This window comes from Beta vulgaris, chromosome 5 (assembly GCF_026745355.1).
Source record: "Beta vulgaris subsp. vulgaris cultivar EL10 chromosome 5, EL10.2, whole genome shotgun sequence".
NCBI lineage: Eukaryota > Viridiplantae > Streptophyta > Magnoliopsida > Caryophyllales > Amaranthaceae > Beta > Beta vulgaris.
In genome coordinates this window covers 62,701,791-62,713,683 of record NC_079206.1, presented here as the reverse complement: position 1 = coordinate 62,713,683, position 11,893 = coordinate 62,701,791, and the positions used below count along the sequence as shown (strand labels likewise).

The following is an 11,893-nucleotide window of genomic DNA, read 5'->3' as shown; positions in this document are numbered from 1 at the left end:
ATGTTACCGCATTTTTCTCGGACAGCAGAGGAACAGTGGCTTGGGCGCCACGTTTCAAGGGAGGAGAGGCTTGGGGATTTTCCAAAAAATCTTCTGATAGATTTTGGAGGAGTTTAAATGGGTTACCATCATTGTTTCTCTCTCCAGGGACAGGTTTCCTAGGATGAGACAGGTTTCTCTGAATTTCGCCGCCTTTTTTGTTTTCCAATCTCTCTCCTATTTCTTTTTCTGTTAACTTTTTAGGGGTCCACCTAGTAGCTGCAGATTTCTCTCTGCTTTTAGACTTCCCCCTTTTAGCCACTATTCCATTTAAATTGACTTTCTTCTGCTGACCCACTTGGAGCCACGTGGCTTTGGGATTTTCGTTTCTTTCACCACTCGTCGCAGACTCCGGGAGTTTACCGTCGCCCTTTTTCCGGCAGGAGTACCCAGAATGGCCACATTTATTGCAGAATTCACAAAACCATTGCCCCTCCATGAATTCTAGAGGTTGAAATGATTTCCCTAACCAAGCACCTGAAGGTGGGGTTTTATTCCCTTCCATCAATAGACACAATCTTGCAAAACGCTTATTTCCTCCCTCAAGCGTTCTTGCATCGATCTTCACCACTTCTCCCATGGTTCGACCCAATTTCACTAGGATTTCTTGTTTATATAGTTCTAAGGGTAGTTCGGGAAGGTTAACCCATACTACACCTTTACTACATTTGGCTTGTGATGGCCGAAACCCCGGTTCCCAACATTTAACCCATATGTGAGCGCCTTGTATGAACCAAGGTCCGTCGGCGAGGATGGCAGCTCTATTTTGAAGTGAGGGGCAGATTACAACGTAAAATCCCCTCCCCACAGCAATAAGGTCAATGCTTTCTGGCAGGGACCATAATTTTATCAGTTGTATTTTCAGGAACTCCCTTGAGAATGATTTCCCGACCACTTTGCAAATAATAGCCAAGCTCCATGGCTTACTCAAAGACAAGAAGTCCTCATCCGAAATCGGCACAACAACATGGTCTTTTTGAATGGCAAACTGGTTGTTCCGGCCATGATTTCCGGGCAGATCAGTTACAACCACCTGAGGGTGACTCAACTCACTCGTGAGGGACCTACCTGAAGGCGGGGCAGAACCACTGCGCTGGCGGAGGTTGGATGGTGCCGTGAGGGCGGGTGATAAGGGGTTAAGGGCTTTGGGTTGAGGGGCTAAGGGTTTGTCTCTCTCTATAATTTTCTCTCTCATGTTTAGAGCCAATTTGTGATTATAGCGGAATTGTAGTTATCATCTGAGTTCTGACCCGAAACCTCAATCGATATCAGAAGAGCCACGGCAACCACGAAGCAAAACAAAAAAGCCAAAAAAAAAATTTGAAGTTGAATGCCTTTTAATCTCAACAAGCCTAAACCAATTGGCACCAACAAAAAAAAGAAAAAGAAAAAAAAAAAAAAAAAAAAAAAAAAAAAAAAAAACATTCATTATCGACCCAAAATCAAGTCATTCAGAAACTAAATTGGAACATTATTGCTTCTTTTTAACAATCTCTCCGAAACAAGAAGTAATTATTTTAACAATTCACCATTGTTGTTTTACTTCTTCTCAATTTTTTCACTTTCGCAACACCAATTGAATAATTGATCAATTTCCCTCTTTTTACCCCTTCAAATTTAATTAAATGTTCATACCACTTCGAATAATACTGTCGAAATTTTCAATACCACATCAAACTCTCTCTAACACCAAACAATTACATGCCATGATCACTAAGACCCACCTCTCTCTTGACCCTTTTTTTGCCACCAAAATCATCAGATACTATGCTCTCAATTCTCAACTTTCCTCTGCACACCAACTGTTCGACGAAATTCCCCACAAAAGCATCTATCTTTGGAACTCCATTATTAGAGCTTATGCGCAAGTTCATGACTTTAAGAATGCATTTCATCTTTTTAACCAGTTGCTTAGTTCAGATTTATGCCCTGACAACTTCACATTTGCTTGCATTTTACGCGCTTGTTCTGAGAATCATGATGTGGTAGGAGTTAGACTTATTCATGGTGGATTGGTGGTTTCTGGGTTACAAATGGATTCAATTTGTGGTTGTGCACTTGTGAATGCTTACTCAAAAGTTGGTCTTCTTGATGATGCTAGTAAAGCATTTTATGTTGTAGTTGATCCAGACTTGGCCACTTGGAATTCACTGATAAAGGGTTATGGGTATTCTGGATTTTGTGATGATGGGTTGAAGTTGTTCAATGCCATGAGGGATATGGGGATTGAACCAGATGGATATACAATGGTTGCTCTGCTTTCGGCTGTGGCTGAGCCCGGGTTATTGCACATAGGCCAGGGAATTCATGGGTTTTGCATTAAGAGTGGTTTTCTTTTGAATGATCATGTTGGTAGTTCATTAGTCACTATGTATTCAAGATGTGGGTGCTTGGATGCAGCGCAGGGAGTGTTGTACAGTTTATTGAAACCGGATATAGTCACATGGTCTGCATTGATAACAGGGTTTGCAAATTCAGGGGATATCAGTAGAGCATTATTATTCTTTAGAGAAAGAAATATGGATGGTATGAAGGCTGATCCGGTGTTGCTAGCAAGCGTTCTGGTGGGTGTTGTTCAATTGGGTAATGTAGGGCCTGGCTGTGAGATACATGGTTACGTTCTTCGACATGGATTAGAGATTGATATCAGGGTCGCCTCAGCTCTCATAGACATGTATTCGAAGTGTGGTTTTATGGACTTGGCCATTCAGGTGCTCAATGTACTTCCAAGACGAAACATCATAGTGTACAATTCGGCTATTTTGGGTCTTGGTTCACATGGAAATGCTGATCAGGCTTTTAGACTGTTTGATGAGGCAATGGATAAGGGATTTATGCCTGACGAATCCACATTTTCTGCTCTACTCCATGCGTGCTGTCAAGCTGGTCTGGTCGAAGAGGGTGAGGAAATGTTTAAGAGGATGAAGGATGAATTTGGCATTGAACCTAGAAATGAGCATTATGTTCACATGGTTAAGATCTTGGGAATGGCTGGAAAGTTGAGCGAGGCGTATAGATTTGTCCTGAGCCTGTATGAACCAGTTGATGCTGGCATTTGGGGAGCACTACTAGCTTGTTGTGAAATGCATGGAAATTCAGCACTTGCTGAAACTGTTTTGCAGCATGTCTTCGATAATCAAATACAAGAAGATTCTCACTCAGTATCGCTCTCTAGAATCTACGCGGATCATGGACGGTGGGATGATGTGAAGAAGTTAAGGGATGATATGACTTATAGTAGACAAAAGAAGCTACCAGGGCTTAGCTGGATAGGTGAAAAGAGTTTTTGACATATGCCACCTAAAGGTGAAGTTGGCTTATGTATCTAGTATCGTATGTTCAACAGGTATCTATCGACTTTCATGAGGAGTTTCAACATCAACTTCTCCACTCAAACTCTTGCATTCGGGAGCAGAGAGGTGATGTTTGGAATGCATCTATTGATCCCTGTGTTGTTAGTTATCTTTGATATGCTCACATTTATTGTACTCCCTCTGTCTATATTTACTTGCTACATTTGCTTTTGCACAAGAATTTAGGAGAGGAGATCGAAAAAGTATGATAGGGACCCCAACTTCTTGGAAAAATAGCCAATATTTGGGGAATATAGGTAGGAAGAAGACAAAATTAAAGGGAAATACTTGTACTTTTAAGTGGATCGTAGTTATCAAATATGGAACTGTAGCAACTAAAAAAAGACATCCATTTAAGACGCAGGGAATATATCTTAATCTTACCATTGAACTTGTAATCTGTGGCCATGAAAGGCTACTTTACCTCTACCACTCATAATCCTGTGAAGTGCAACTTACCTGAGTGACAAGTTTGGTTCCTCATGGGACTTGGGTGCAGACTGCAGCTATCACTTAGAGGACCACCTACGCCTCAGCTACATACTCATCATTTTCGTGAGAATGATGATTAAGATACCATAAGCTCTATTGGATAAGGTGTTGGTCATATCAAAGAAAACGACTTCTAGGCATGTACAAGTACACTTTCCTAGAGACGTTATTCTCCCTACCGTACTCTCAAGGCCTCAGAATATGTCTTTAGGATACAAAGAAACCAACCCCTAAAGCGTTTAGCACTAACAATTATGGGACACTAAGTGATTCGAGAGAATTTGCAAAAATACACCGCTTACCTAAGTTGGAAGGGGTAAAGATGGTTGAATGATGGATGAGTTAGTGAGTTACCCATACTACCATGTCTACTTTATCATAGCTAGAGATAGATCTACGGAGAAGAAGATGGTTTGTTATGTTATGTCCAAAAATGAGATTGAAGTCTTTACTTCGTTCTTCTTCCCGCTAATCTCAAGCATCAATGGCATTGTCCTTGCCAAGAGAACCTTGAGGTTTCGTTAGATAATGTTGATAATCATGAAGTATTTCGGGATGACGATCGTTGGTGATCTAAGAGTGATACTATTTTCTTTTCGTTTGATTTGTTTGTACAAATACAACCTCGTTAGATAAATATAGCTCCTTTTTATGCTCCATCATTGCAATTAAGGTCTCGATCTTTCAGCTTCACAGAACCGAAAATGCTTGACATTCTGGCTGAGCCACTACATTTTCTGGTTTCTTTAAGTGGCAAGTGCTTCTGATCATCTTCATGATTATTCAATATTCATGTTAACAATTTCAACTTTTCAGTTAAAAAAGTTCGGTGAATTTTATGTTGTGCTCATGATGATTTAAACCTATGTGATCATTGTGATGTGGTAGATTCAGAAGTTTGCCCTTTGGTTTCTCTCTTCCACAGAATCACATACATTCATGGAGACATTGAAGGTAAAATCAGCATGATTTGCATGCATTATGAATTTGTGAAAAGCTCTATACAATGCAATCCAAATTATGCATTAGTAAACGTAAACAATCAAAGTGTTGTTAGTTTTAAAACGGACATTGTTACATCTACCGTACACCGGGTAGATAACTCACTAATAATAGAGTATTAAAATAATATTTATTATGTTGAGTTAGATTTCGTTACCATAACACTTAACAAGTCTGTATTAATGGTAGATAGTTTATCCGGTAGATAGATAAAGTTTTTTTCCATTTAAAACGTGGGAAATGCATTCAAAAATTCAGAACTCCATACCATTATTAGCATATATAGGCATTGAAATCTTGGGGACTGGGTAGGGAAAAAAACAAGCTACAAGTTTTACACACATAGCAATAATAGTATAATACCATAGAGCGAGAAGGGAAAGAAAACAAGCTACAAGTTGCACACACTGACACACATAGCAATGATAGCATAAAGCATTAAAGCGGAAGGGAAAGAAAACAAGCTAAGTTACAAGTTGCACACACATATCAATGATAGCATAAAGTGGAAGGTAAATTAAAGAAACAAGCTACAAGCTACAAGTTGCACATACAAAACATAAAGAAATAAATGTCTCTAGATCTCCTATGAATCTGAAATCAAAATGTTACAAAATCTACACTAAATTCCTTTGAAATTTGAGCAACTAGTACCCATACGAAGAAGCGATGAAGTAATTCCAAGCTTATTAGATTCAAGGTCAAATTCCACCAAATTATCCTCCATTTGTTTCCCACCTATTACTATTGAAGTCCTTGATTCTAAACCTCCATCCACAAATCCTAAACACAACACATCATCTGAAACCTTCACCATTGAATTCGCCCCGTAAATCCTCCACCTTGCATTATTCTTGTTATGCAACAGTGAACTCTTACCATCCAAAATCATATCTATAACCGGCACATTAAAACCTGTTTTCGCGCTATTAACCACACTTTTCGCGTTAAAACAAGCTCCAAAAGGAGCCACGGGAGCAACTCTGGTCATCTTCATCGCAGTCGCCTTGCTAACGAAAACATCGATAAGAGCCTTGTATATGCTACTATGTAGCACAGTGTAAGGATCTAATGTGCTAATCTTCGTCCCACCAATGCCGTTTTTGTCGAAAGACAACAACGAAGAACTGAAACGTATAGGAGTTTTATCAACTTCGATAGATGTTACCTTAATGAAATATTCTACCGAAGCCTCTCCAATACTATATATTAGCGCAGTACTATTAGGGTTGACTATAAATGGGGTAGTAATAAGTGATTTGGACAAATAATTAGGGGTACCACCAAAATAGATAGCTCCATTATAACCGCGTGAAAAGGATGTAGGAAGACAAAGAGAAAACTTTCGAGGAGTTTTAAAAGTTGATGAGATTTGTGAATGGAAAGAATTTGGAACCTTAGCAAGAGTTATAACCCCTTTAGTGTAAGGTGATAAGCCTTTTAAAGGGCCTTTATCCGCGCAACTGAAAGGAAAATGAGGTAAGCTAGTTTTTGTGAGTTGTGCTAATGAGTTCTGTTGAGTTAGCTTGTATAACGTGGTTGTGTCTTGGTGGAGGGCAACGGCGTAAAGGCCGTTGCTCCACCGGGTGTAGGCGTAAACACCGCATTTATCGTCGACGCAAAAATTTCCCTGTCCGGCGTAACGCTCACATTTGCGCGAGTTGCACGGTACATTGTAAGAGGTGATGGAGGGGTTGGTGGTGTTATTGTAGCCATATAGGTCGCAAGTGAACCAGGACCATTTGTTACTAAGATCAATGACTAAGTAGACACGAGTTGAAGGGGGTGTTCCAACTAAGAATGTAGTAAAATATTGGGAGTTTTTTGTGTCCTTCAATATAGGAAGGACGAAGGTAGCATTAGAGACATGTAAGGAGATGGAAAAGATAATGAGGAGGAGAAGAGTGAGTGTTGAAGCCATTTTTAAAGTAAGTAATATTGGCTTAAAATGCGAGATGGATTGGATTTGGATATAGTAGATCAAGTGAATGTGTATATTTATAGACTATAGTAGTAGTAGTAGTATTAGAGAGTGGAAAAGTCTACTAGTCAACATTTTATAATTTGGAGGGAGCGACCTCGTGGAATGGATTCCACATTCCCACGTGATACTAACTCTCACTTTTAGCTAGTGTCGACTTTCGAGGGATGATGGAGTGATAAATGTAAATTAGAGGAGATCCACATGATTTATTTGGGTATAAAATTGAATCAACCTTATTAAAAAATATTGAGTTGTATACATGTTTTGTTTGATGTTTTTATTTGGGTTATACTATGACTTAAATCATGTTTGGACATTCTATATATGACCCAAATCATGAAATGTGTCAAGTAAAGAGAGAGAATGAGCCGTGAAGACCACAAAAAAGTGAAACAAATTAAATTTTGCTCGAGGATTAAGTGTAACGTTGAGTTTTGTTGGCCAAGAAAGAAAAGAATTATTTAATGATTTTAAGTAATCAAATATTTTATTTAGTCATACTTCAAATTTTTTAAAAAAATTGGGTTAGAGGAACACAAGTATGCAAAACACCCAATTATTAAATATTATTAAAGCCCTAATGTTCCCCACTTACTTTCTCTCTCTTCCTTCTCCCTCTATTTTTTTCGGCCCCCTCTTCTTTTCTTCTCTCTCTCCCCGATTTTTCTCTCCTCCCTTCAGTATCCCTCGTCGACGACAGCAGCCCATCGGCCTTCAAACCGCCGACCGCCGCCGCCAGTAGCTTCTCCTTGATGTCGTCCTTCTCCTCCTCCTTCCTCTTTTGGTTATTTCTTCCTCCTCTATTTTTTATTTAATGTAAAGTTTTTATTTTAAGGATTGGTTTAATGTTTTCATGATTAAAGTTTATAGTTTGATGATTTAAATATAAATTTTATATTATGTGATTTATATAGTGAACTCATTAAATTTTCAGATTTTATTATGTTTGAAGTTCACTATATAATAAAATCTGAAAATTTAATGAGTTCACTATATAAATCACATAATATAAAATTTATAGCTATTGTTATTCACTTTCCACTTTAAGTTTACATGTAACATGTGTCTGAGTTGGGGCCACTTAAAGTAGCTTTAAATAAAAATAGCTATTGTTAAAACCTTAGTTCAAAGTTCAAACATAATATCTTGGGACCGTTTAAAGTGGAAAGTGAATAACAATAGCTTTATACTTGTGTGCGTCTGAAATGTTGGACTAGATGAGTTGGAGTACATGGTGGTAGCCCATAATTTTTCTTAGGATCGGATTGATCATTATATCCTATTTTTATTTATTAGATTCCTCGATATCGTAGGTTAGGGGAGTACGGAGTCGCACTCATACATCGTCTTCTAAACTGAAGATATGGTATGGTGATAAGTGCATATTCTTTTTTCTTTTGACAAATAAGTACATATTCTAACATCATGTATTTGCATATTAGGGTGCATTTTCATGTAGCATTAGAACATTTACATTGCATATATGCATATTTAGGTCCCTTTTCATAAGTTAGATTCACATTTAAATCATAAAATTACAGGGAACCTAACAGATTGTTCGAATAATCTGATTAATATCAGAAAAATTCTGTAGATCTTGATTGGCAAAAATAATCATGTGGGTGATGAAAGCATTAACAGGACAATCATGTAGCATGCGTTATACGTATGAATAATAAATATAAATAAAGAAAAATATTATAATGTACAAAAAGAACGATTTTTATATTAAATATCTACATCATCAAAAGAAATAGTTAGTAACTTCAATTTAAAAATAACGAATTTATTGAACTCTCAGGATTATACCATGTCTTAGATCTGAGGTATTGACAATATTTGGGACGAGCAATAGTGAAACCTGAAGATCAATATGAATGTCTGTATGTATGTGTCTGTATGTGTTTTTTTGTTGAAAAGATTGAAGGTTTTAGAGAGAATTCGTAAGTGTCCGTAAAGTGTCGAAAATGTCAAAGTTGAAGTGTAAAAGTGTTTTTTAATTCGGAAAGTCGTCATGTATTTTGTAGGAAAATACTAAAAAAAACATAGAAAAGAAGACTGCGCGCACTCAGAGGAGTGCGCTAAGCAAAACTCTGTATGACGCACAATGCCACATGTCAGGCACAGATTGGTGCGCCTGACACAGCTGGACCTGTGTGTTGGGCGCACGTGGTGCATCAGGCGCACTGCTTTGCCTTTGACACGTCTTGACTTTTTTATAAAACGCGTTTTTACGATTTTCTTTTATCTTTTAGATCTGGAAATTCGATTTTAGTGTATAAAAATCCGATTTTAATTATAAAAATATCTTTGAAAATATTTGTTTATTAAAATACAATAATTAATTATCATGAAAGTTAATTGAGTTTTTTCAAAAGATTTGGGCTCAAAATACAATTAATTATCATGAATAATTAATTTAGCTATTCAAAATAGGATTAAAATAAATTTTAGTACTTTAAAAATTGTTTTGGCTCTTCATACTGCTCTCCCTTGAGTCGGGCCAATAAAGAACACGATATATCTCATCATAGTATCTTTAAACGGGAGACATGATTATGTATAGATTGAGAGAGAGAGAGAGAGAGAGAGAGAGAGAGAGAGAGAGAGAGAGAGAGAGAGAGAGAGAGAGAGAGAAAGAGAGAGAGAGAGAGAGAGAGAGAGAGCTTGATTGAAGAAGCCATTAGCGCTAGATCTGCGGGTTTCTCTTTTCTCAAAACCCAACCTCAGAAAGACAGCGGGCTCTCCTTCTTTGTGTCCTTTGACCACCACACCTAGAAGAGTCACATTTGACTAGGCTTACACACATTCGCTCACTTACGCTGTCCCCCCTCAGCTCACCCTAGCCCCGGGCCTTCTTCTAACGTAAGCTCCAAGGCTTCACACACGCACACACGAACACACGCAGCCGCACACACACACACGAGCGCGCACGCACACACGCAGACGCACACTCACACGCACTCCCCCCCCCCCCCGCCACACACACGCCCATATATATTTAATGATTCTTTTGGGATAAAATACTAGATTGAATCAAATCAAAACAATAGGATTCATACAATAATGCCCAGGTTCGGGTGCGACTCCTCAGTGTCATAGTCCTTTAAGTAACAACCTGTTTAATACAATTAGAAGGGGTAATAAGAGTCTTAATTACATATATCCTCTATATCGAAATAACACACTTCTCCGAACACGCTTGGCAACATATAACTTTAACTATTCAAGTCTTTAATTTCCTACATATACAAATAAAAAGTTGATATTTTGAAAATATATATCGATACAAATATAACAAGATTCCGCATGACTATATTTTTCCTTAAGTAAAAAGCAACAAAAAAGGGTGTATATATAGTTCAATTGTTCAAAAGACTAAGCAAACTATTCAGTTTACTCAAACTGAAACTGAAAGGGTGTATATATGGACCCTTGGCAACATATAACTTTAACTATTCAGTGCCCTACCATCCATTAAAAAAGGTGTCCATATATATGAAATCAATTGATTCTAAAATTACCCAAATCCAGAAACTCAGAAAGCATCCAACTTAATTACTCAAACTGAAAGTGACCTACCGACATGGCGACATCATCGACCATGCTGATGATCTTCGATTGCCCTCTGAGGTGATGGTGGTGAATTATGTGGGTCTCCACCTCTAAGGCTCCGTCTGGAGGGACGGAACCTTGTAACACTAGGGGCTGAGTTTTCGCCATCGAAATTCGTAGAGGCAATAAATTTCCGATCACCAGCTTCGCCCATGCTAAACCAGCATCCATTATTTGGTTCACCATCTGAAAAGTTTTTTATTGCTATAGTAAGTAAGTAAGCAGAAACTTACTCCTTCCGTTTTATTTTAATCTACACACTTACACTTTTCACACATGCCAATGCAAAACTTTGAAGACATATATCTTTAGTTTTGTATTTGTAAAAATTATAAAAAGTACAAAAAATACATATTATGATGAATCTAACAAGATCCCACATGACTATATTTTCATCAACATATAAATCACAAATGATAGTCAAAGTGAAATTTGTAAATAGTGTAAAATGTCAGTAGATTAATATGAAACATAGGGAGTACTTTATAAGAAAAAAGATACAAGTTATACGGCTTATACCATTAACAGCAAATGATGAAGCAGCAGCAAATGTTGCGAATCCACCAACTAGAAAAAATGTTGCTAATAATAAAGCAGATATACACAACTTTTTGAAGAATGATGTCCGCATATTAATTATGACAGATGGGGATGAATTGAAGAACATAGTAGGAAACTGAAGAATAACTAGATTTCAATCTCGAATAATGTCTTTTATCTTATGATGCTAATGACAATACTAAACTAAAGCGATTATTCCTACATTTCATTTATATATAGATTAGTCAAAGTAATAACATATATTGGGTGCCTTATTTGACCGATTATTGGGTATAGGGCTATATATCAAGTTGTCAACCATTTGAGCCTAATGATAATGAAGTATAGCTGAATAGGTCATGTATTCGAAGTGTGCAATAGTCGTTCATGCAAAGGCCCCACGAACTGTTGTATAATAGAATTGGTCTTCAATGTTTTCGCTAGTGTAGTGGAGTGGGGGTTTTATCACATAAAGGGGCGTTTGGTTCACCTAATGGTATGGGTTTGGAATCAGAAATGAAATCAAGGTGGTATAGATTTGGAACTTGATACCTAATACCATGTGTTTGGTTTTATTTCTGACTTGCTAAATAACGCCCTAGGATTTCATAGTCAAGCCCTAAATACATATTTTTATACTGTATTTTATACTTTTCTATTTCTTCTCCTTCTTCCTTCCTTTTCCCTCACCCCTGTTTCCCCTTTTCCTACTTCTTTCAGCACCACAGTAAATTTCACCATTGAATTAGAGCCCCCACCACCACCAATTTTCAGACGACACCATCTTCTCCGGCGAGACCATAAACTCCCCACCACAGCTTGACCGGCGACACCCCATCAATTTATTTTTTAAAAAAAATTATGGTGA

At 37.6% G+C, this 11,893-nt stretch overlaps 2 protein-coding genes and 1 long non-coding RNA gene across 3 annotated transcripts; 1 reads left to right on the top strand and 2 right to left on the bottom strand.

Moving 5' to 3' along the window:
• Positions 1-1,411: 1,411 nt before the first annotated feature.
• LOC104894332 (putative pentatricopeptide repeat-containing protein At1g64310) lies at positions 1,412-4,543 on the top strand. The gene has a single exon (XM_010680543.4). The coding sequence runs from the start codon at positions 1,665-1,667 to the stop codon at positions 3,327-3,329; it is 1,665 nt and encodes a 554-aa protein (XP_010678845.1). The 5' UTR covers positions 1,412-1,664; the 3' UTR covers positions 3,330-4,543.
• An 836-nt stretch (positions 4,544-5,379) lies between these two features.
• LOC130591650 (probable aspartic proteinase GIP2) lies at positions 5,380-7,081 on the bottom strand. The gene has a single exon (XM_057395268.1). The coding sequence runs from the start codon at positions 6,805-6,807 to the stop codon at positions 5,509-5,511; it is 1,299 nt and encodes a 432-aa protein (XP_057251251.1). The 5' UTR covers positions 6,808-7,081; the 3' UTR covers positions 5,380-5,508.
• A 3,119-nt stretch (positions 7,082-10,200) lies between these two features.
• Positions 10,201-11,878, bottom strand: LOC104894330 (hypothetical protein). Its single transcript, XR_008969323.1, has 2 exons — positions 11,005-11,878; positions 10,201-10,671 (listed from the first exon to the last, which is right to left on the bottom strand). It is a non-coding gene; the product is annotated as a hypothetical protein (long non-coding RNA).
• Between the last annotated feature and the right edge of the window lie 15 nt (positions 11,879-11,893).

Excerpts from the sequence above, each read along its gene's own strand:
- LOC104894332 (XM_010680543.4), top strand. The coding sequence starts at position 1,665 with ATGTTCATACCACTTCGAATAATACTGTCGAAATTTTCAATACCACAT.
- LOC130591650 (XM_057395268.1), bottom strand. The coding sequence starts at position 6,807 with ATGGCTTCAACACTCACTCTTCTCCTCCTCATTATCTTTTCCATCTCC.